The sequence below is a fragment of the Ambystoma mexicanum genome, chromosome 12 (assembly GCF_040938575.1).
Source record: "Ambystoma mexicanum isolate Mex_15411 chromosome 12, UKY_AmexF1_1, whole genome shotgun sequence".
NCBI classification, from domain to species: Eukaryota; Metazoa; Chordata; class Amphibia; order Caudata; family Ambystomatidae; genus Ambystoma; species Ambystoma mexicanum.
This window is the reverse complement of record NC_090936.1, coordinates 153,658,220-153,682,758: the sequence shown is the minus strand read 5'-3', so window position 1 is coordinate 153,682,758 and position 24,539 is coordinate 153,658,220. Positions and strand designations below refer to the sequence as shown.

Here is a 24,539-nt window from a genome sequence, read left to right as displayed (position 1 = left end):
CAGCAACCCTGTTGGTCAGCTTATGCCGGGCTTTGGAAGTAGTTTGCTGGTCGGCTTGGGAGGGAGTTATGTTTCAAGTTAGCTTTACGTGGTTGTTTTTTGGGGCATTCAGAGTGTCGGAGCTTGTGGGGGCGAAAGGGGAAGCGGGTGGGCTGCAGTGGGAAAATGTCCATTTCTCGGATTTGGGGGTGGATATTTGTATTGGGAGGTCAAAGATGGACCAGAGGGGGAGGGGCTGCTGGGTGCCGCTGGGGTGGGGAAGTAAGGAGCTGTTCCCGGTGAGGGCAGGTTTGGCATGGAAGGAGTTATCTGGAGGAAGGTCAGGGATGGTTTTTCGCCATGTAGAGGGGTCAGCGGTGTCATCAGCGCAGGTGCTGGGGGTACTGAGGAAAGCATTGGTGGTTGTGGGGGAAAAGCCTGAGGAGTTTGGTACGCATTCATTCAGGATGGGTGCGGAATCTGAGGGTAACCGTTTGGGGTTGTCGGAGGATAAGGTCAAGAGTTTGGGCAGGTGGAGGTCTGGGATGTACAAGGGATATATCAGGGAGTTGGGGAAAGGGTCTGGTTGAGAAGGGGCAGCGGGTTTGTGATGTTTTTTTTTTTGGGGCGTGGAGGTTTGTAAGTGACACTGTGATTTCTTTTTCAGCGACGGCGAGGAGGCCGGGGCAGATTCGGCAAATCTGGATTGTCAAGCATTCGATTGTGAAGTGGGCAGGCAGAGAGGCAGAAAAGAGGATTTTTGGCATGCAATTGGGCTGCAGTTATGAAATCGGGATTGTGAGGTGGTCTTGGGGGGGGCTGCGCTGGGATCAACTGCTGCCCATGCTGGCTGGGATGAAGGAGCGTTTTGGGGCCCCGGACGGGTTGATCATACATGCTGGGGAGAATGATCTGGTGCGGGATACGGGAGTAGCTTTGTTGAAGAAAATGAAGAGGGGCCTGGCATGGCTTAGGGAAATATGGCCTAAGGTAAGTTTGATATGGACTAAGTTGTTACCGAGGAGAGTGTGGAGGGGTGCAGTAAGTGAAGGCGCGGTAGAGCGAACAAGAAAGTAGATAAACAGGGAGATGATAAAGTTTTGTGACCTGGCAGCAGTGCAAGTTCTTGAGCACAACGAGATTGTATATGAGAACTTCAAGGTTTTTAGGGAAGATGGAGTTAATTTGTCGGTTTACGGAAATAGCTACTATCTTCTGGATTTGACGTTGCTAGTGGAGGACATGGTGAAGAGTTGTTAGTGTTAAGCAATTCAGTGGTGGGGCAGAAAAGAACACTACAGGGGAGGGTTTTTTCTGGTGCCGGGGGGCATGGCCCCTTTGGATGAAGGGGGAGGCAAGCAATAGGGGGGCAAGCAATGGGGAGACTAGCGCGGGTAAGGATGGGGCTGGTGCTGTTTGCACGAATGGGCTACCCCGGGGGTGCAGAGAGAGGAGCAGGTCTGGAAGATGGAGGGGGATGGCCCCAGGGAGAGGATGGCAGAAAGCGGGAATGAAGGCTGGAGAAGATGGTAAGGGGATGTTAAGGACCTGGAGATAGGTAGGGAGGAAGTTGGGGTTATTCATTTAATTGTTGGGGGCATAAAGAGTTAATTATTTATTTAATGTTTTGGCAAACTGTTAAATCAGTTAATTTTAGTCTGTAAGGTTAGCGTTTATGTTGTGAGCTTTGGCCTGTCACATTAAAGCAACCTTTTCCACTTTTAAGCGAGTCTGGGTTTTTGTGCAGTGAGCCCAAAAGCAACAGTGTGCTAATCACCCAGAAGAAACCAACAGCAGCCAGGATGGAGAACAAAGACCTGCCCCCCGTCCCCCTGGGGGGGGCAGCAGTCGGCTACAGCCGGCCTGGGTGCTGGGCCAGCCCCCACAGCTGCACATCAAAGACCCAGGGCTATCCCTGGGTCTTAATATAAGAGCTGCACAGCTCACAGAAAAATACAAACTGTTTGTGGACCCTGTACGGGGGCCCCAACAGTCAGGAGGTTCACTGTTCACTCAGTGTCCTCCACTCTCTTCTTTTCCACAAAGCCCTCCCACCCTAGAAAAGAAGAGAGAAGAACAAGGAAGAGAAATACAGGACACTGGACGGTGACCACAACAAGTCGTGGGACAAGAAGGCGGCACCGGCCGGAGGGGGCAACCTCAGGACCCGGTGCCCAAAAGTATGATATTATTAGGATATGCGTTATTGTTATTGTTTCCATAACCATATCTGTAACAATAAAATCCTACGGCCTTTTATTGCCAACACTTGACAAACGTGTGGTCTAACCTTTCTGTGGGGAGGGAAAGGGTTCCGGCAGCCCACAACCACCATTACGAAAAGCACTAAGGTAAGTTGCGTGCATATGGGTCCAGCAGTTACTAAGGCACCACCAAACACAGTCAGCAGCTATCTGTCCTGCAGGTGAACATGAGCTGTGTGCAGGGCCGGCCTTAAGGGCAGCAGCGCCATGGGCGAACTGGCGCCCCCCCCTCGCCCTCCGGCGCTCCTGGTTAACAGGGGGTGGGGCAGAAGGGGGGGCGGGGCCAGGAGAGGCAAATTTTTTTGTTTTTTAAATCTCCTCGCTCTGCGAGGAGGTAATGGTGTGAATAGGGCGCGTTAACACCCCATTGTCATTGAATGAGCCCGCCGCCGCGGGTTCATTCAATGATAATGAGGCGCCTGCCACGCCTTCTGCCACTACGCCAGCTCGGGTGAGCCCTTGAAAGACTCCCCCGAGATGGCGTGGTGGGGGGGACTAATGGCGCATTTTGCTGCTAAAGGCACCTGCGGTGACAGGCGCTCTTAACAGCAAAAGGCTGCCTGCCGCGCCTTCTCCCACAACGCCAGCTCGGGGGAGCCCTTGAAAGACTCCCCCGAGCTGGCGTGGTGGGGGCGTGGCGCCCAGGGCAGTCGCCCGGCTCGCACCCCCCAAGGCCGGCTCTGGCTGTGTGCACGTGGCTATGGGCCCAGTGCTTTGTCCCCACCGATCACTGTAGGAGGAAGGTGCCGTTGAAAGTCTGACCAGTGATTTAGTTCTGATGATATGCGTTTTTAATGGCTAATGGCTTTGCTCTGTTGAGGTTTGCGAAAGGAGAGTGGGTGATCACATGCCAGGAGGCAGCCCTAACCCATCAATGGGTCAGCCCTGGCAATGGCTCCTATCCTGGAATTCCTTTGGGAAATCGTCATAGGGTGAACTATTTAAATCACTCTGAATCTCTAGCATAACCTAAAAAGGGACCAAATAATATGTGAGCGTAGGCTCCCATAACCACACAAACCCTTACTGTAGCTCTGGGGGGTCATGGGAAAGGGGTCCCTGCCCAATGAGGGGGGACAAAATGGCGTGCCATGACAGTTGGGGGTAGGGGGTGGTCCATGTCTATCAGGTTTCCACCCTGCCTCAGCTCCAGACTACCGGTTATAAATCCCTCCTAAGATTGCTTAAGTGGGAAAGTGGGCAAGCAGGGGCTTGGCCCAGGAATGAAAACTATGCAGCAGAGGCGGCTCGTCGCTGCTCTGTGTGTGTGTGTTTGCCACCGTGAGATCTTGCAGTGCACAGAGGCAGCGGCGGCGGCTTGGTCAGACGAGGCCCAGAGTGAAGTGCCAATTGGCCGCACGTGTAAGGGATTTAAGCGGTAAGAGGCCAGAAGCACTCTGAGGAAAGGAGCCCACGCGCGCTCGCTCTCGGGACGCGGAGGTAGGCGTGCGCCGCTGGGAGATGTTGGGAGTGGCTCTACGGGAGAGAGGGAGAGAGAGAGAGAGGTGGGCGCGCAGGGAAGTGGGCGGGGCGCGCGCGCCTCTCAGGTGAATCAGGAGGTGCAAGGCGCGCACTGTGTAAACACCAGAGAGCCCGGGCCCGGGAGTCACTGCGGAGGAGGGGCTATGTGCGCCCGCTCCTCGTCGCCTGGGCTAAATGCCTGACTGAAAGTGGCGCAGCAGAGCCAACGGGACAGGCTGTGCCGCTCGCCCCCGAATGTTCGCTAGATGCGCTCCAGCAGCAGCAGGAGGCGGCAGGTGCGCACTGAGCGCAGCCTGAGATGCCAGCCTGTAGGGAGCAGCTGGGGAGCAGGGACAGTGCTGCGCAGACACGTACAGGACGGGCTCTAGGCACGACGTGCTGCTGCTGCCCACAGCGCAGGGGTCTGCGCCAAAGCTCCGTCCCCCAGTGCTGTCTCCGGGGGATGATGCTATGAGGAATGTTCTAGACGTGGTACTCCAGGGGCCGTCCCTTGAATGCTCCAGGAGATGATTAGTTCAGCTTCTCCATGGAAAGTCCAGCTGCTGATCACCTCGAGAGCCCCGTCCCAGAGTGTTACTGCGCCAGGGAATGCTTCGATTTCCCGTCTCCTGGGAATGCGGTGCTGCTCGGTTCCCAGGGAATAGTCTGCTTTTGATTAACTTTTCCCACCGGGAAGCATTCTGCTCTGTCTCCAGGGAAGGCTTTGCTTCTGAATCTCCAGCTGAGAATTCTGAGGACTATTTGGATGCGATTTCCAGCTAAAGCCCTCTCCCTTACCATAGGGGGGGCTACTAAAGATGTGACCCCCTACATTCACCCCCTTTGGAGTTTATCTCTAGTATTAATTCATCACAACACCTGAAGGAGCGATTGGATCCTGGATTGCTGGGGATTGGATCCTGGATTGCTGGGATTGGATCCTGGATTGCTGGGATTGGATCCTGCATATCCCTATCTTGTGGCGTTCCATTTAGTGGATTGTAAAAGAAACTGAGTGCTGGTAGGGGGGAAGACAAACTTTGGGCATGTTGGAGGACTCTGAGCCCGATGCAGCCCTTTTGGGGCGCGGACTGAAAAGAGCCAGTCACAGTAACCTGCGGAGAGCTGCCCCCCAGGACCAGACCTGCACGCACATCAGCAATGAAGACTTCAGGAGGAGAGCCTTCAAGAAGAGGTCCTGTCCAGTGCAGGGAGGTCCACGGGACAAGCCGCCCAGAGCCGAAGAGGGTCAGGATGAAGGTAATGTTCTCACGTTTCCTTCTGCTTCATGGTGTACGTGCACATCATGGCACTCTCACTGGTGCCCTTTCATCATATTCATAGGGGAAATTTGAGGAGTCCTGCATGGATACCATAGTGCATTCTGGGTATGGTGTTCCCCACTAACCATAAGCAGTGTTCCCTGCTAGCCTGTCCCCGCTCCCTACAAACCCCATCGCCACGCCCCCTCTCACACACAATCCACCCCCCCCCCCCCAAACAAACACACCTGCTGTTTAAGGGAATGTTCAGTGCACTGAAGTGCAAGTTTCAACTTCTATTTATTTTATTTTAAAGCGAAACCATTCCGGAGTGGTTTCTTTTTCAAAAGAAAAGTATATGAACAGTACAACTTAAAAAAAAAAAAAGTAGCGGGGCACCACTCGCACCACTCGGACAACTGATAAGAAATTGTAAAAATGCAACCTGTGCTGCTCCCGGAACAGTGGAGTGTCCAGACTCTTTTGATTGGGGTAGTCCAAGCAGGGCACTGACTTATGCAGTGATGGCATGAAGTACAAGCACACACACACACACACATAATGATCATACTTTAGGATAATGGGGTGGCACCTGTGGTGACAATCAGATTACAGGGGTAGCACATGCCACCCGCTGGACATGGCTCTGTCTTGGAAAATCAAACTTTAGCAAGTTATTCATATGAGGTAGCTTTGCAATCTTCTGCAAAATTATGCTGGTGGAGGACCGAGAGATGCCGTTAAATGTTAATCATTTCGAAGATGTTTGGTGCCGAGAGACCCGCTGTTTCCGTAGAGACTCAATAGTGCTACCATGTTAGATTTGTTGTTTTGCAGCAGTCCTAGCATGTTGCTTTATTGATCCACATTGACACATTGCTACCATATATAGCAGTGCTACATTATTAAGAGTTGTTGCCTTTGTAGAGGAGCTCCACCCCTGGGCAGGAGCAGAAATGTGTGCAAGCAACAAAACCTCGTGTGACTGTGGTGCTAAATTTGAGGCAGCAGTGCAACCTTAAGATCACTGTCGCACTAGACTGGATTGCCATGGCTTTGAAATGCTGTCTTTAGTGCCTAATTAGATATGCTCTGTCAGATTGTGACTCAAATATCACACTTAGGCTATCCTGCTACCCTATGGCTTCCACCCTATTGCGTGACCACGTGGCTGCCTCGCTACCCTGTGGTTTCCATCTTACTGTGTGGCCCTGTGGCTTTCATGCTACAGTGTGCCCCTGTGTATGTGTGTCTTGCTACCATGTGGTTTCTATCCCACGGTGTGATCTTGGGGCCACCATACTACCCTGTGCCGTTCATGCTACTGTGTGGCCCTTTCTGTGTGTTGCTACCCTGCGGTTTCCATCCTACTGTGTGACCATGGGGCTACTGCGCAACTCCCAGGCAGCCATATTTCTTGAGCCCGGTTCCATTCTAGGGCTGCACTGCATAAGTGTTCTCATTCCACTGACATCGGCTTCTCATATATGCTTCCTTGTTGACAAAAAATATGCCTTTGGGCATCCAAGCTGATTGTGAACAAATGTACTGATTTCTTCTATCCGTCCAGCTTAAAACCTTTAGCAGTACTTACTTTTCTCTTCGGCATTGTGAACTTCGAGCCGGCAAAAAATACAGAGTTGGGATAACCTTCTTGAAAAGCAGAGGTAGTAGTGATATCGGAGGATAATTTGGGTTTGAACCAGAGGAGATGAATAATGTTCGGGGGAAGAGGATGGTATTCCTAACCTTTCCTCAAAGAAACAAGAGTGAGGTGGAGTCTAGATTGGCTTTGTCTTCTTGGAGGTGGAATTGGGCTGGAACAAGCTGGATCAAAAACCTGTCTGGCTGGAGCACTCTCCATGTAGACACGAGGCCCAAACTTCCCCAGGTTGAGGAAGCTTTCTGCCCCTAACTGCCATGAGTCTCCCCCTTGAACGCCGTATCTGTGTCGCAGCATTCAGGAAACTGCTGCGAGTCTCTCAGACGCAGCGACCAGGAAACTGCTGCGAGTCTCTCAGACGCAGCGACCAGGAAACTGCTGCGAGAGGTAGTCCGGCTTCCTCAACTGGGTGGACGGTGGGTTATGCCGCTCGTTGCATATCCCCGCTCATCTGCACTGCATAGAGACGCAGTGAACGACTTCAGACTGCATCTGAGTCATCCTTTGCTCAGCATTGCTCCAGAGTTGTATATTTGTCTCGTGCTTTGCACACATTTTACTCTTAAGGGTGACTATTCTGAAAGGGGAAAGGAGCACCATACCAAGTGTGCATTGCATGCTCAGAAGGAATGTACTAGCACATACATTTTTGATACATTGGTGTTCATTCTTATGTTCCCCAAATGCACTTTGTTTTATGCAAAGCAGCCAGCATCCTATGTTCAGGGCATGTACATCTTTTAGCTCCAGCTCCACCCCCCCGCATGAAGAGGTACCCCAGTAAAATGTTCTCCATTTCCAGCACTGGGTGGAGCCATCTGGGAGGAGTGAGTTCCGAGAGACTGCTTGCCTGATTTCTGTGCAATTTGGTATTAGGAAGCTCCCGGGGGAGGCAGATTCTGGTTTTGTGGAGTGTTGGGGGTGAGGGTGGGGTAATCATGTGTTGGAATAGGGCTGTCTTTGGTGGTCATAGATTGATTGCTGAACGCCTTGGGTGCAGTGGAGGGAAAAGAGAGATTTTGTAGCCAAATGGCCCAAAGGTGAATTTTTTTCCAGGTTCACCGTTATTATGACACACCAACTCAATATGTTTTTTTCTCCTGGGAGCTAAGTGGGAAACTTGAAGGGACAGAGAGTACAAGGCATGGGGACTTCGCTACCCAGACACGATGACCACTCAACAAACCGAGTAAAGTGCCAAGCACGTGCCAGCACATTGGCATCAGTCGGCCGGAATGGTGCACCATGAAAATGGCAGCTCAATCCATGTGTGGGCTCATTGGTGTCGAGCTGTTCCATCCTGGACCTTCACCTCGGGAGGCTGCAGTTTTCCACTTGCTGTCACCCAGTTATGTGCAGTCAGGGCCTCTGTGGATTGTGTGGGCCTGGTTACTCCCCCCCCCCCCCCCACACGGCAATGTGCAGATTGATATCGTAGTTTAAGTGCCTAGTGACCCCTATAGTACCGGTACTCCTCAGTGATCAACATTATTAGATTGAAGTGGTTTCTACGTCGCAATATAAAAAACACAAGTGTGTTCACTTGAACCCGCCCAGACTTGCAACAGTCATCAGAACACTACACCTCTACAACCAACTTGCACCACTGCCCTGACCAATACATCTTAGCACGAGGGGTGCACGAGACTCCTCTTCAGATACAAAGGCCTTTTATGGATTTGACACCGAACACATAGAAACTGACCGACATGTAGAGCTTGGTGTGCTTCTGGTCTGCATGCATCAACAGAACAGCAAAACTGTGTTCCATTTCCCCTACTAATTTCAGTCCCTCATCTGAGATCCTCCAGAGCACCCAGAGACCTTGAGGGCACAAAAGCATGCATAATTTCCAATAACGGAACACACAATGCTGTCTGTGCAACATAACCGAGTGAGCATAGACAAGTGCAAAGTATATCCCATAGTGAACATACTATAGCGTTTGAACAATGCTCCATTTAGCATGCGTGGAACAATTTGCTCAACGGCTGGTCTTGTCGGCCCACAGACAAGAAAAACACAATCAGAAACCTATACATTGACCCAGTAAATATTCAAATTCTCACAATTAATTTTATGTACACTGTTATTGTTTAAAGTTGCTTGCTGAACAAGGTTTGAATAGCCAGCATTTAGGCTGGCATCTTTTAATAAATAGCATGGTAGTACTGTAAGTTGCATTCTCTGCATCCATTGCGGTTAGTCCTTGGTGCTGTTGAAAAAGCCACGTTTTGAGAGATTTGCAAAATTGGAGCATTGTGGGGGCATTCCGAGCTAATTCTGGGACCGAGTTCAAGAGGGTAGATGCATGACAATAGAAGGATTGTTTGCAGGTCCTCTCTTTGGAGACTAGTTGCGATTCGAAACAATGGGCCGATTTGCTGTGCAAGGAGCATGTGCCATCAGATATGTGCAGCTTACCTGCCAGGTACACTGGTGTGCTACTGGTGAGTTCTTTGTAGATAATGCATGCATTCTTCTTCTTACTTTTATGTTATATATTGAGCGCAGACCTAGCTTCGAGAAGCAACAGATGGCATATGTGTAGAGGAGGAGAGATTCCTTGAGTTCTTTTCTAAATTGTAAGGGCGTGGCGGCGAGTCTGATGCTGATGAGGAGGAGGTTTCATAGTCTTGGGGCGTAGGCAGAGAAGGCTTGTTTTCTGGTCCTTTCATTTTTGCAGCAGCGGATTTCAAATCTGCCCACGTCCTGGCTTCGGGTGGTGCGTTGTCTGCCAGAAATGCACAGTTTCTCCGTAAGGTAGCTGGGTGACTTGAGGGTGATTGCCATATAGATGATGCAGCAAGAAGGTTACTTGTGCGTGCAGTGGGAGCCAGTGAAGGTTGTTGAGGGGCGGGATGATGTGGTCGTATCTGCGTAGACCCTTGATGAGGCGTGCAGCTGTGTGTAGGACACTTCTCAGGGTCACAAGGGATGATGACTGGAGGCCTTCGTGGAGTGCATTGCCCCCATCCAGGTGGCGTAGGACCAGTGCTTGAACAGTGGATCTAAAGCTATCCGGAGGGAAGGCGAGCTTGACTTTTTTTTGCAGGATGGAAAGTTGATACAAAGCTGTCTGGGTTTTCTTAGCTATGTGTGTCTTCTTGAAGGAGAGGTGTTTGTTCGACGTGGAACGCACGGGACTTGGTGCAGGAGTTTAGCTCAGGTGTGAACCCCTCATAGATCATGGTTGATAGCCAGGACTGTATGGCTGGATGTTCGTTGTTGGTAAGGAGTAGGAATTTGGTCTTGAAGGGGTTGAGCTTAATGTATGCACTGGATATCCAAGACTGTATCAGCGTGAGGCAGGTTTTGAGCCTATGGATGTCCTTGATGGAGTCGATCTTGAAATATAGCTGTGTGTCATTGGCATATTGGTGGATGTGGATGTTGTGTGTGACTACGAGGGCTCCCATCGGCTCTATGTATAGATTGAAGATAACTTGGGAGAGTATGGAACCCTGTGGCACTCCACAGGTGACTGGTAGCATTGGCGATCTAGAGGAGTCCATCTGAACTAACTGCTGGCGGTTGGCGAGGTAGGACTTGAACCAGAGTAGGACATGGTTGCTGATTCTCATGCGCTCATGTAGGGTGTCTGTAAGCACCTGGTGGTCTACTGTGTCGAAAGCGGCCAAGAGGTCGAGTAGAACCAGGAGGCAGGGGTGGCCATCATCAAGGATGTTGAGGGCGTCGTCGACCACCTGTATGGTTGCTGTCTCCTTGCTCCATCCGGGTGTGAACCCGGCTTGATAGGTTTGGAGGAGATTATTGATGTCAATGTTTTGCTGGAGTTGTGCAGCTACCACTTTCTCAATGATCTTACCTAGGAAGGGAAGATGGGTAATGGGGCGATAGTTAAGTAGGTTGTCAGGGCCCAGAGTGGATTTCTTAAGTAGAGGGAGGATTTGTCTGGTTTTTAGGGCTGATGGAAATGTGCCTTGAGTTAGGGAGCTGTTGATGATCTCCAGGTAGGGAAGGAGTGCTTCTGCAGGAAGGGTCTTGAGTATGGATGCACGGAGGATATCGCCTGTATACGATGTGGCTTTGAGGGCAGCCAGAGTTTTTTCCAGGTCCTCTGTCGAACAGTATCCTTGCCTGGAGCGGAAGCCAATGTAGTTTGCGTAGGACTGGGTGATTCAGTCAAATATTTCCCCAGCCATAATAGGACATGCTGCATTGTGATGGTCTGCTTTAAGGGGAGCCAAGTTAGCATCTGTGAGCACTGTCAAGAGAGCATTTCCCCCATCGATGTGCAAATCATAGGGGCCTACACTATAGTCCAGAAGTCCTGCAGCGGGATGAAGGGTTTACTTTTGGGAAGAGCGGTTTTGCCGTGCCCTGTACACTTCATCTCTCTAACACTGAGCTGCCCAAAGTGGCTACTCTGCAACGACTTGATGTTTAGGAGTGAATGTGTGTAATCCTAAAACTACGGCTGATGCCCATACTTGGCCCAATCAAGGTTGACCGTAAATGCCTAGGTGTTCTAGACATTGCAAGAAAATTAGAGATCTCGCCTTTTTGGGTCTACTCAAGAAGAAAAAAATGACAAAACAAGGGGGGGTCTGGGAATCTCACTACACTAGCACAAACACAGCCCAATGACCTGTTCTTGGATGAATAACCCCTGGGGAGACTCTACCAAGTCTTTGGATCACTGTCCCTTTCACAGAGAAGAAATGTCCCTGCATATCAGTCTTTGTCCTGCCCAGGGTGAAGCTGTGCCTCCCTAAAACCAGTGAGCAAAGGGTCCACGTCTGGATCGCCCTGGTAGCTCACTGATGATGCCCAACAAGGCTGAAACGCGTGTATGGGGTTGCTGTTGGCACTCTTGTTCAGAGGAGAATTGCCTAGCATTTCGGTGTTGGACTGCCCCAGGGTAGGACAAAGACTGATATGTGGGGTAATTTCTTCTCTGTGAAAGGGACAGTGAGCTAAAGACTTGGTAGTGTCTCCCCAGGGGTTATTCACCCAAGAACAGGTCATTGGGCTGTGTTCACGCTGGTAGAGAGATTCCCAGACCCCCCTTTGTTTTGAAAAAAACTACAAGTTTAGATGTTTCACCCATGCACCTTGGAACAAAGTTCTTGTAAAGATAGGTTTTGAGACCTCTTCACAGCTCATGGCTCAGCATTATGGATACAACTTACCTTTTAATGCATGCTATGTCGCCTAAGCTCTTCAGAACTGATTCCCTCATACGTTTACAGGTGGTTGTGAGCAGTGCTTTAAGTGGGCCGGGGCCTGCCGGGGCTGGGCCCCGGCAGTCTCCAAAAAGTGGGGCTGTGCCGGGGCCCCCCGGCCTCACCACTCCATGGCAGGATGCATTATCCCGCCGCGGCCGCAGCCGTGACGGGAGATGCGCCCGCCACTTTAACGTCAAGCAAGCTGACAGAAGTGCCAGCCAGGCACAGCGTTGCTGTGACTGGCTGGCACTTCCGTCAGTCACTGTAAATTTCTCTGATGACCCCTCATCTGAGGGGCCATCAGAGGAAGCTAGAGTCCCTTAGTTTTCCCTCGCCAGGTCACTGACTGACCCTCTGAATCTGCAGATTAGATCAGAGCCCGCGGGTTCCCAGAGGGTGAAAGACACCTCGGGCTCAGTGATCTCTGCTCTAAGCAGAGATCACTGAGCCCGAGGCTCCTTTCTGCTTTGGCAAGGCTTTATAAAAGATTCCTTCAACTGTGTACGTTTAAGCCATCTTTTATAAACGTAGACATATCATAACAGACGGCTTGAATCGTATACAATTCAAGGCATCTTTTATAAAGCTTTGTCGACGGACAAAGCCACCTTGGGTTTTGTCCGTCATCAACGCTTTATAAAAGATGGGTACGTTTCAAGCCGTCTTTTATAAACATAGACATATGCTACAAATGTCTGTTTATAAAAGGCAGCTTGAAAAGTACACAAACCCATAGTAAGGTAAGCACACAAGTGTGAGTACTTTACTATGGTTTGTGCACTTTTCAAGCCACCTTTTATAAACATAGAAATATGTAACATTGCTATGTATATAAAAGAAGGCTTGAAAAATCACAAACCATAGTAGTACGCAAACAAATATATAAATGCTCAAATACATTTATATATTTGTTTGCGCACCTTACTATGATTTGTGCACTTTTAGGCCACGCCCGCAATGGAAGCCACGCCCCCAAACGAGGGCACCCCCTCAATTTTTTACCCCACTTAAAGCACTGGTTGTGAGGTCGAATAAAAGCTAAATGAGGTAGCAATTACCAAAGGCACCACCCAAAGGGTATGTGTATGAAACATGTGCATGGACTTTCACTGTTGGCGTTTTGCTTTTGGCAGCACTTCACTGAGCAGTTCCATGGGGGTGGCCTGAGGCGGGGAAGGGCTATTCCACAACAGCTCATGTTGTCTGTCAGTCTTCAGCACAGACTGCATGTCTTCGGGACTTGCTGTGCACCAAAACGAGCTTCGCGTTGTCCTCTGCTGTATCCGGGTTCTTTTGTCCGGTGTCATCCCCCCGCCCCCCAAGGCATTTCTTCATTATTTGCTTCGTCATTTGTCAAATATGTCCGGAAACGTCTCAACAGTAATGCTTTTTTATTTTGTGTCCTGTGGCCACTAGGAGGCCATGGCGAGAGATTAGGTGACCTGAACATACATACCCTCAAGCAACTTCACCTTGAAAGCGGAATCCAGCTAGGAAAAAAACAAACATCTCGCAGGAGAAATGTTACTTAGAGGAAGGCATGTATAGAAAGCATCTCAAGAGGTTCACTTAAATAGAATTTATTTTGCTCACCAGGTAGTGTCAGCAGTGGCCATTTTTCTTCTGTGTTAAAAAAAAAAATATTGTCGGTTCTGCTCCTATTGGTACCACATCAGAGCTGGCAGGGGCCAACGTTTTCATGCCGCCCCCCCTCCCCCCCGAAGTATTAAGCATTGGAAAAACCAACAGTTTTGGCTTATGTATAAGTATTGGGCATTTGCCAGGTACTCGCACCATTTTTTAAAAAAAAAAAGTCTCTTTATTGGTTTTACACCGGGTTAAACATTTCCCCCCTCCCTCCAAACCCTCCGTCTCCTCTCCTCTGCAACTTGGGAGTCTCTATCGCTCGTTGCCTATGGCCGTCCTTCCAGTTAGTTCAAGTCTAGCAGTTTTAGTCTTCGGGGACACCACTGCGCTCTGAAATTTCCCTTTAGGAATGTCAACGTATCCCCTCACTCCGATGCCAATTTCTGGCGGTCACTGTTCATAGCGTATGAGGCCCATTCCAGGGAGAATTAATTTCTTATATAGCGCTAGACAACTATAGAGAGTACTGAAATAACAGAAGGCATTATTATCCCACAGCCTGGTACTCAATTTATCAACATCAGAAGGAAGAAAGGCTGATTTGACCCTGCCAGGATTTGTACCTGCCACCAGAGACTGTACACAGATATCGGGGGCGAGTGCTTTCCTCACTGTGTTATCTGATGGTTGCACCTGCTACCATCAATGGCAGTTAATACCACTACAGCAGTGTTTGACTAGTGCCTTTCCCAGGCCTACACAAAAGCCCAGACAGTTGGCATTGCCAATGCATGTTAGAATTCTTTTGAAAGTGGGCAAGGCTGATTGCTTATAATGAGTGCCTAATGTTTGCATGTGGAGTTAAGAGCACCTTTGCCGCCTGAACGTGGGGAATGGGAATCCCTTCTATTTCCCACAAGACCTCTGTGCGTTGCTCACTTTTGTGCCGCCCTCCCCCCCCACATGCAGAGCATCTTAGAGTGCTTTGCAGTGATTGATTCCATCAGCCGTGAATCCTCTCCCTAATCATTACTTACCAATGCCAAATTACAGTTCGACACAGGTTCACTTTTCCTGCCATTCTCTCAGTTTGGTTGCACTATATAAAGGAGAAAGGTACGTTCTCCAGGATGGGGTCTGGCATGGATTCACATGCTCATGAATATTCCCCGTCGTCAGGCTGGGAATCCTTGGTAAAGAAAAAATCAGTATCAGTTTCGTTTCTGATCTGTCTTTCTTAGTAGTAATCAATCACTGGTCTCTGGGTCATACTGCCCCCAGCCAATGACTGCCCTCTCCCTAAGCCCCGCCCCTGGCAGCCATCCTCAGATTTTTACCGCACGTTCAAGTGTTGGGAATCCTCCTACTATAGCTCTCTAGCTTTTACTTCGTTTTGCGTTTTTCAGAGTTTTATCTCATTTATCTGTCAATCAAGCCTGAAGCTCCACCGTTTCTACTTCCGATTAACGGGGACCCGTTTCGGAAATTTCTACGCCCCTCAAGGGCAAAGTTTTCGTCGAGTTACGCTTCTTGGAGGATTCCAAAAGTTTCTGAGGCCTACCCCGTGGACATGGCCCAAGAAAAGGGAAGCTCGACACCCGGATCCAAGCTGTTTAGGAACTGCCCTCGATGCGGATTACAGAATGTGTTCGAGGACGAGCATTCGAGATGCCTCTACTGCCTTCACGAAGTCAAAACGCACGTGGAGAAGGACTGTGCGTTTTGCATGAAGATGACGGATTGGACTATGAGGGATCGTCGGACCCGCCTCGTCAACTGGCTGGAAGGAAAGAGCCCAGCAGGTGAGAAGAAGAAGTCCGAGCGGTCTTCTAAGTCCTGTGAGGGCGCTCCGGTGACGGGTTCCCAACAAAAGGCAAAGCACTGCGAGTCTGCGGGCACCAGGAACACCGAACGGTCGGGCTCCTCGGCTGCCAGGCAGGGCACACCTTCACCGGCGCCATCAACCTTGAGCCAATGCTCTGGCTCGGGGAAGAGAACATCAGAGAACCCGCCTAAGCTTCTGGAGAGGCCCCGGTCGATCTCGAAGGAACCAGCTGAGGGGGAGCGAGGCGGTGCCCCCCCCCCTCCCCCAGGCCTCAAACGCGCACAAGGTGGTGCAGGCCTTGATTCACCTGGCTAAGGCCTCTACAGAGGTAGTCGCGGCGGCCCTGGCGAAGCTTGTGGAGGCGACCTCGGGGCCCAGAGTTTCCCCACCACCACGGAGGGAAACCTCTTTTCAGCCCATCGAGAAGACATCCCCCACCCCCCCGTGTAGACCCCGGTCGAAAAAGATGGGGGGGGGGGGGCGGTGGCCGTTACGGACACAGATACAGCCTCCGAGGAGGACCTGGTTGAAGTCGTGAAGGGCCTCAAGAAGTTTGAGGAGGTCCGGTCCCACGGAAGGAATCCCGATGAGGAGGATGAAGAGAGCGACGGTGGCGCCGACGAGGTTCCCATGGAGGAGGAGCAGCCAGCACGCCCGTCGCAATCCGAGCCACAGGACAACTCGGTGGCCATTTTGATGGCAATCCAAACCTTATGCATGGAGATAAGGACGAGATTGTCTCTACCCCCAATGGACGACCCAGCAGAACCGGGCCCGTCGGGAAGCCCTCCAAACAAGAGGAGGAGAGTTCATCAACCCCCGCCCTCACGGCCCTCTCAGCCTCCATCGTCTTCCCCTGATCCTAGGGAGGACACGGGAACAGATACGGCCACGATGGGGACGGATGATGACGGTGGTGATGACGGGATGGGCCTTCCATCACCACGCCCTCGGGCCTCCCCGCCCGACGAAATTGGCTACTTCCACGCCATGATTGCCAGGGCATCGGAGCTTTTCCAGCTCTGCCCTGAAGAACAGAAGAAGAAAGGCTTCCTCTACCAATGGCGTGAGGCCAAGAGGAAGATGGTCCTCGCTGTGCCGTTGCTGGATGACATCTGGGATGAGGGACTTGCTCTTTTGAAGAACCTGTCCACGACCCCTGCCAAGAGGGACCAGTACAAGAAGAAGTACCGGGTCCCCGACGCCGCCCCTTTGTGCCTTGGGGCACAGCCGACCCTGGATTCGGTCGTCTCTGCGGCGGTCAAGAAGGCGGCGGCGGGGGCATCGGCTTCAACTTCAACCTCCCCACCGGACGGCGAGGGAAAGAAACTGGACGCCATGGGACGGCGAGTCATCTCGTCTGCGGCGACGACGATTAAGGCGGCCAACGCCCTAGCGATTGTGGCCCACTACGACAGGGAATTGTGGTACAAGATTGCCCCCTTGTTGGACTTCCTCCCGGACGCCAAGAGGGCAGAGTCCCTGGAGATCGTAAAGGAGGGTGAGGTGGTGTCGGACCATGCCATAACGGTAGCCACGGACATTGCTGACACCGGGTTCCGCCAGTTGGACAACAGCGTTTGCCTTCGACAGCGGGGGTGGCTCAAGGTGACAGATTTCCGCCAAGACGTGCAGACCAAAGTTTTGGACATGCCCTTCGACGGGAACAATCTGTTTGGAAAGACAGTGGATGAGTCACTTCAGGCCATCAAGACCGACACGGAGACGGCTCGGGCCTTGGGAGTTCTGCAGCAACGACGGCCGCCCTTTCGGAACTCCGGAGGCAAGCAAGGTGCCTCCAAAGTATTTGGTGGTGGCTCCTCGACGTACCGTCGGGTGGCTCGCTCCTCTTCGCAAGAGGCCTACAGAGAAAGAGGCAAGTCAGGTGGATCTCGCCATCGTCGCCAGGGAGGCCAAGGCGGCAAGGCCGCGAAGCAAGACTGAACCAGCCGTAGCGTCGGGCCCCCACCTGAGCACCCCGGTGGGAGGCCAGCTGGCAAAGTTCGTCAGCGTGTGGGAATCCATCTCCACCGACCGTTAGGTGCTGGATGCCCTGGCGCACGGGCACACTCTCAAATTTCTAAAAAAGTGCCCCCGCATTTCTCCCGTTGCCAGGAAGGAAAACCACGTCCCTCTACTGCTGTTGGAAGTAAGGGCGATGCTCAAGAAAGGAGCCATCAAGCTCATCCCAAAGAGGCTTCAGGGCTCCGGAGTGTACTCGACATAATTCCTCGTCAGAAAGAAGACTGGAGGATGGCGTCCCATCCTGGACCTACATCGATTAAACAAATACATTGAGGCACAAAAAGTTCCGGATGGTCACCCTCCAGCACGTGCTGGGCCAGCTGGAGGAAGGCGACTTCCTATCGTCATTGGATTTGGAGGATGCGTACTTTCACATCCCCATTCTAAAAGGACACTGAAAGTTTCTCAGGTTCGTGGTCCAAGGACGGCACTACCAGTTGAAGACTCTTCCATTCGGGTTGAAGTCGGCGCCAGGGTATTCACCAAGTGCCTGGCACCAGTGGTGGCGCCGCTGCGCCTGCAGGGGATCCACGTCTATCCCTACCTGGACGAATGGCTCTTCCGGGCAAGAACAAGGGAACTCGCCGTCGAGCACACAGCAAAGACTGTCTATCTGCTCACGGACCTGGGATTCTCCATCAACTTCCCCATATCCCACCTGGTTCCGTCGCAGGTCGCACTGTTTCTGGGAGCCAAGCTCAATACAGTAGCACGATTTGGCCTTGCCGTCGGAAGAAAGGACAAAGGCCATCCTGGGCAAGGTGCAGCACTTGCTGGCCAGGGTGAGGTCCATCAAGTCCCTTATCAGGATGATGTCCTCATGCATCTACCTGGTGTTCCTATGCAGGCTACGCATGCGTCCTCTACAGGAGTTCCTCGACGCCCGTCGGATGCAAGCGGCGGGCAGTTTCGAGGACAAGATCCCACTCACCAAGGTTTTCCGCCAAGCAATTCGGTGGTGGGGCACCCGCGTGCGTCTCGCGGTGGGCCCGGACTTTCAGACCCCGGCACACCAGGTGATGACGGATGCCTCCCTGGAGGGATGGGGGCGCACACCAGAGATCTTCACGAGAGAGGACTTTGGCTCCCGGAGGAGAGGCCACTGCACATCAACATCCTGGAGCTCCGGGCAGTGTTCTGGGCCCTCGGGTCATTTCTCCCGTCCCTCAAGTGCAAGGTGGTGAGGATCCTCACCGACAACACCACCACAATGTTCTACATCCGGAAGCTGGGAGGAACCAGATCCCCCAGCCCTAGCCAAGGAAGCCCAGGATCTGTGGCATTGGGCCGTTGCCCAGGGGATGTTTCTGGTACCCTTTCATCAAGCAGGGATAAAGAACACCATCGCCGACTCACTCAGCAGGGAGCTGTGCTCGTGCCACAAGTAGGAACTGCGTCAAGATCAGGTGGATCGACTCTTCCAACGATGGGGCAAACCCCAGATCGACCTGTTCGCGACGGCGATGAACTCCAAGTGCCAGAGGTTCGCCAGCAGGTTTCCCCAGCCTAGGAGCATGGGCGATGCTTTCTCGTTCCCCTGGGACGGCCTGTTCCTGTATGCATTCTTGCCGTTGCTACTGCGACTCGTCAACCAACTGAAGAGGTCTCGGTCCAGGATGATCCTCGTCGCACTGGCATGGCCAAGACAGATCTGGTTCCTGGACCTTCTGGACTTGTCAGCGTCCCCACCAGTCAAACTGTCGACGGAAGCAGATCTTGTCTCCAGAGAAGGAGGTGCGATCCTTCATCATGACCCAGAGCCGCTGAACTTGCAGGCCTGGCACCTGCAGCACTAAAGTTTGGAGGGTACGATATCCCAGCGGACTGCAGAGAGGTTCTTGCAAATGCCAAGGCGTCCTCAACTCTCAAGTGCTACGGACACAAGTGGAAGAGGTTCTCTGTCTGGTGCCGTGCACAGAAGATTAAACCCCTACGGATTACGGCCCCTCAAGTGCTACCATACCTACTGTCGCTGGCCAAGGCTGGACTAGCACATGCTTCCATCAAGATACATCTGGCAGCGATTTCCCGATACACCAGAACTACAGGACGGTCACCCCCGTGGTGTCATCGCCTGGTGAAGGAATTTATGAAAGGACTGTTCCCGCCAGTGAAGGCTCCAGCCCCGGCGTGGGAGCTCAACGTGGTGCTGACCAGGCTCATGGGGCCACCATTCAAGCCTCTGCATTTGGCACAGTTGAAGTTCCTGTCGTGGTAAACAGCGTTCCTTCTTCCCATCACATCCGCACGATGGGTGGGAGAGATCCAGGCCCTATCCTGCAAGCCTCCATACTTGACTTTCCACGAGACGAGGGTGGTGCTTAGGATGCACCCCTCCTTCATGCCCAAGGTGCCGTCGGACTTCCATCTCAACAAGCCCTTGGTGTTGCCAGTTTTCTTCCCGTCGCCTTCGTCGCTGGCTGAGAGGACTTTGCACTCGCTGGATGTAGCTAGAGCGCTGAAGTTCTACGTGGACCGCACGAAGAGTTTTCGGAAGACATCACAGCTTTTTGTGAACTTTGCACCTGTGAACCAGGGGAAGGACCTCTCGAAGGCTTCCATTTCCAGATGGCTCTCCGGCTGCATCATGCACTGTCACCGGTTGGCAAACTGACCGTTGCCCGGCCGTCCGAGAGCCCATTCGACCAGATCGATCGCTGCTACCAGAGCCTTCTTGTCTGGTGTGCCCCTGCTGGACATCTGCAGGGCTGCTACGTGGAGGTCGACGCACACCTTCACGAGATTCTACTGCATTGACTGGGATTCCAGGGAGGAGTCCAGGGTCGGCCAAGCAGTGCTACGCAACCTGTTCGCCTGAAGGTGGGCCTGGTGAGGAGGTAAGTTGCTTAATGTTGAGATTTGGATGTAATGCTTAATGTTGAGCCTTGCCACCTCCCGTGGTTGTACATGTGTGTACTGTTATGTATTCTTATATTCATGAGCATGTGAATCCATGCTAGACCCCATGCTGGAGAAGGAACAAGTTACTTACCTGTAACTGTTGTTCTCCCGCATGGGTCTGGCATGGATTCACATGTGAACCCTCCCTCCTTCCCCTCTGCAGCTCTTCAGTTGGTCATACTGCCACTTTACGTGCTACCAAATCTGAGGATTGCTGCCAGGGGAGGGGCCTATGGAGAGGGCAGTCATTGGCTGGGGGCAGTATGACCCAGAGACCAGTGATTGGTTACTACTAAGAAAGACAGATCAGAAACGAAACCGATACTGATTTTTTTTTCTTTACCGAGGATTCCCAGCCTGACGACAGGGAATATTCATGAGCATGTGAATCCATACCAGACCCATGGTGGAGAACAAAAGTTACAGGTAAGTAACTTGTTCCTTTATAATCGTGAACGCACATAGGCTGTGTCACTGATGGCAGATGGAATGCTATGATGCACGCAACGCTGGGTATGAGTGCCAAGGACGAGTATGCTTGTCCTTTTTGCATAGTCTTGCTTAATAGCCTGGCATTTAGGGGGTTAACCTGAATTAATATTCCACGAGTGGCAGTGTCAACTGGATGCGAAGCTGGACCAGTGGATGCTGAGCAATACAACCTCTAACCGTTGACCTTATAATGAAGAAAGACTAATAACACCAAATTATCAGAAGTAGCAGCAGCAACAACGCTCGGGGGAAGGGGGGGAAACATCAATATAATCCGGCAGACACCAAAAAAAAAGTCCATGCATGAACAAGCAAACAAAAGTCCACATGGAGTGCAGCAACAAAGATCCAGGAACGAGAATGAACAGGGACATTTATGTTAAATGTAATACAATTTAGGAGCATGAATAGGGAAGCAAAACAATCCAGGCCAAGCCGGCGACGACTTTCACTTTCCTCAACTAACATTGCAAATAGATCCCGGCGGCGGGTTAACAGCATGAATCCACCGCCGGAACATATTTGTAACGTTAATGAAACAAAGTGAAAGTCGGCGGCATCAGGAAAGCAAAGCTGCTGCCGGCATTAAAATTGTTTCACTAACATTGCAAAGAGGTGCCGTCGGCGGGTTAACAACATTTATCCGCCGTCGGCACATATTTCTAACGTTAGTAAAATGAAATTCAATGTCGGCGGTGGCTTAAAGCCACCAACACAAATGAACAAAAAATTAAGAAATGCAACCAAAAAACATAGCTTTCTGCTATGGCTGACGTGTGGAACGCGTGGTGACAACAAGTAAAACAGACACAAGTGATCACAGTTCAAGGGTGTTTATCTAACAATGAATTCTGTATGTAGTGTGGAAAACTCCTATTCTAGACCTAAATCTAAGATGGGAGCAATCATCGACCATCAAATGTATAATAAGGCAGTCCTAGTGGCATCGTGTCAAAATAAGAAGGGCCTATACTAAGAAACCTATTGCCAACCTCACATCGAATACAAAAAAGGGTGTGGGATGTTTCTCAAGAAAAGAAAAAAAGAAGTGTTCTCAAAATCATATGTTTCAGATGCGGTAGTCTGGGACTCCCTTCCCCTCTGTTTTGACCACTGGGTAAGATGGGAGCTTGGAGCACAATACAGTCTCGGGCCTCTCCAGCACGAGATGACAGTTCCAATGGCAGCTGGCAGGACCATCAATGGCTAAGTCTCTTCTCACTTGATAGTTTCTTGCCTTCGAGGGCCTGGCATGCTCAGCTAAAAAAAAAGAAGTTCCTTTAACAAATGAAAGTTCATTTCCAATATTCGCTGGGTGATAGGTTCACCCATGGGTCCCCCTCGTATGGGCCCGGACCCTTCTTGACTTCATATTCACTTTACTTTCAAGTATTACGGGATTCACATCAATTGCTTTCTCTCAATGTGTGATTCACGTCCCTTTCTTTCTCTCAATGTGGGATTCACTTCTCTTCCTTTGAAAGTGCTTGTAGAGTCTTTCGATTGTACGGGCCTTTTGCTCGACCCTCTGTATGACCACTTTGAACTATTTTGCTGTCCCTCCTACGGCCTTCTGTACTTGTAGTTTCTCTCATATGGGGCTCGACCAGAGTCTCCTGAATTAACACCCATGTGGTGCCGGTTTCCCTTTGCAGCTGGTCTCCCCTTCCACCTTTTTACAGTTCATTCACAGTTCCTTAAACTTGCTTCAAACTTGCCATTTGGCACTTCTCATTGAACACAGCTCGGTCCTTATAGATTCTCCCGTTGACTCACCGGCTGTGATGAACCGCTTGGCTGTTGCCGATCTGGAGTCAAGGCTGGTACCACTGGCGCAGGGGCATCCCTTGCTCCTGGTTATTGGCATAGGTTTGCCCTGTGTACAGTTAACATCTTCTGCAGGACACTTGTGCCATTGTTTGCGGTCTTGGACTCTCTTCCATGAAGGCTAAGCAGGTCTTGCACGAAAAGGGCAAGGTCACTTCTCTCCAAGCCACCCTCTCGATTCCTGCCGCCTTTCTCATTCTCTTGAACTGCTGCGTGTTAGCCGTCTCATCGGGCTGTCTGTTGTACTCGTCTTGCCCAGACTGTGCTCTCTGGCTCCACCTTTTTATCCCTGTGGGGAAGGGAAAGGGCTGTCGGGTGTGTGGGATTCTGATCAATGCCTGACCCTTGTATTGGGGACATGTCGGGTAAACAGCTCTGGTGTTAGCCAGTTGTCCTTTGTTTTGTGTGAAAGTGCTCGTATTGAAAAAGGGGGGGGAAGCAGTGGTTTGGAACATCCTACGAAAAAGGAAGGGGAAAAGGTGTTAAAGGAAGGGGGATGCCACGTTTCACCCATCGGTGTCCCACTCCCCAAGAACCCCGCCCCCCCACCCCCCCATCCAGGTTATCTTCCCTCACTGGTTCACCCCCAGGAACTGGAACCAATAGCGATGGGCGTGTCCTGGCCACCTGGATGACAGATCTCCGGTAACTAGCTAGGGAAACGCCTTCAGGTTTCTCACACTTAACAGAAACCTAAGGGCTTACTTGGACAAACACACACTGCACATCCAATCACAGCACTAATTGCACAGCCAATCAGTTGCTTCTTAAATCAAAAACATTGTGCCAATCCCCCACAAGTCACTAGATGTACATTTTCAGAGCCATTTTAAACCCAAACACAACTATTACAGTACCTTGTTTATTTTTAATAAACAATACTGTAAAATGTGTAACATAAGTTTAAAGCTGCAGTAAATCTATTTTAAAGCATCTACAAAGTCACATTACTTTAAAAGAACATTAACAGATGACGGCTGCCATTTGGAAGTAAAAATGGCTGTCAAATTCAGTATACACTAGAAAATCAGCCAAACCGTGCAAAAAGAGGTGTGTTTTGGGAGAAGATGGGTGGGAATGAGAGGAAAACCCTATAGATTTCACTTGGTGATGGGCGTTAAATGGGTGGGACACATGACCAAACTACATAATATCCATCCCCATATGTCAACCTGCATTGAAAAGCATTACAAACCTGCATCCAAAGCCCCTATTTCATGGTCTCATGTTAAAGCTCTTATTTTAATGACAATAGTTTCGGCTTTATAGATGGCGCTTTCAGTGCCACCTAATAGCCAAAACTAAGGGGCCCAAAGGATGTCCAGGGGACAGGCTCTTTAAAATATTAACAGATTTTCTACTAAAAGCAGTAATTGTAATCCTTTTTTATATTAAAAACAGTAATCTTAATCCCTTTTTAAGGAGTCTGGGAGCCCCCCCCACCCCTTTAGACATCCTTCAGCCACCCCCACCCCCTCCAGTTTGAACCACTGCTGTAGACCATAGGATAATCCACAGTTAGGACATACTGGGACTTGGGTTCAGCCTTTTGCTCTGACAGAGGGCAGCAGATAATGATTGGGGAGTTTCTTTTTTATCCTTGTGGTGTTCCATGGAGCTTTGCCCTCTTTGCAGCCTGTTTTAGTATATCTTATGTCCCTTGCCCTGGGAGAATGATTGCATCCGCTGATCTACCATCTATGATGATGATGAGATATTAACATCACTGATTGTTTGCAAGTACTGGGGCTTATTCCCCAGGCACTAGAGCACCCGATGTACCATTGACTAGCATTCATCACTAAAATCACACCTATGTTAGAAATCAATGCTTTTCAGAAGGACGGACACTTCAACCTGTAATTAAAGGGTTCCTGTTTAACTAGTATTGTCCTGTCCAGAGGTCAGTTCTGTGCCAATACCCAATTTTCTGCCATTGTGGTATAAATTGGTATTTAAGTTACAATCTATTGAAAATCTGTCAGCACATAACATTATGCGACTTGAGCCATGAGCCCTCTGTCTGATCATTGGAGTACTCTAATTCCTGTAGTTGTTCAC

At 50.8% G+C, this 24,539-nt stretch overlaps 1 protein-coding gene across 3 annotated transcripts in view; it reads left to right on the top strand.

Annotated features, from left to right (window-relative positions):
- The first annotated feature begins 3,804 nt into the window (after positions 1–3,804).
- FGD4 (FYVE, RhoGEF and PH domain containing 4) overlaps positions 3,805–24,539 on the top strand; it is a 1,139,208-nt gene continuing 1,118,473 nt past the window's right edge. For 2 of the 3 annotated variants that reach the window (XM_069628200.1, XM_069628199.1), the window contains exon 1: positions 3,808–4,964. In XM_069628200.1, the coding sequence (XP_069484301.1) occupies positions 4,751–4,964 (214 nt within the window). In that variant the 5' untranslated portion in view covers positions 3,808–4,750. Of the gene's footprint in view, positions 4,965–24,539 lie in introns of all 3 variants that reach the window. The other variant, XM_069628203.1, reaches the window with a different exon arrangement.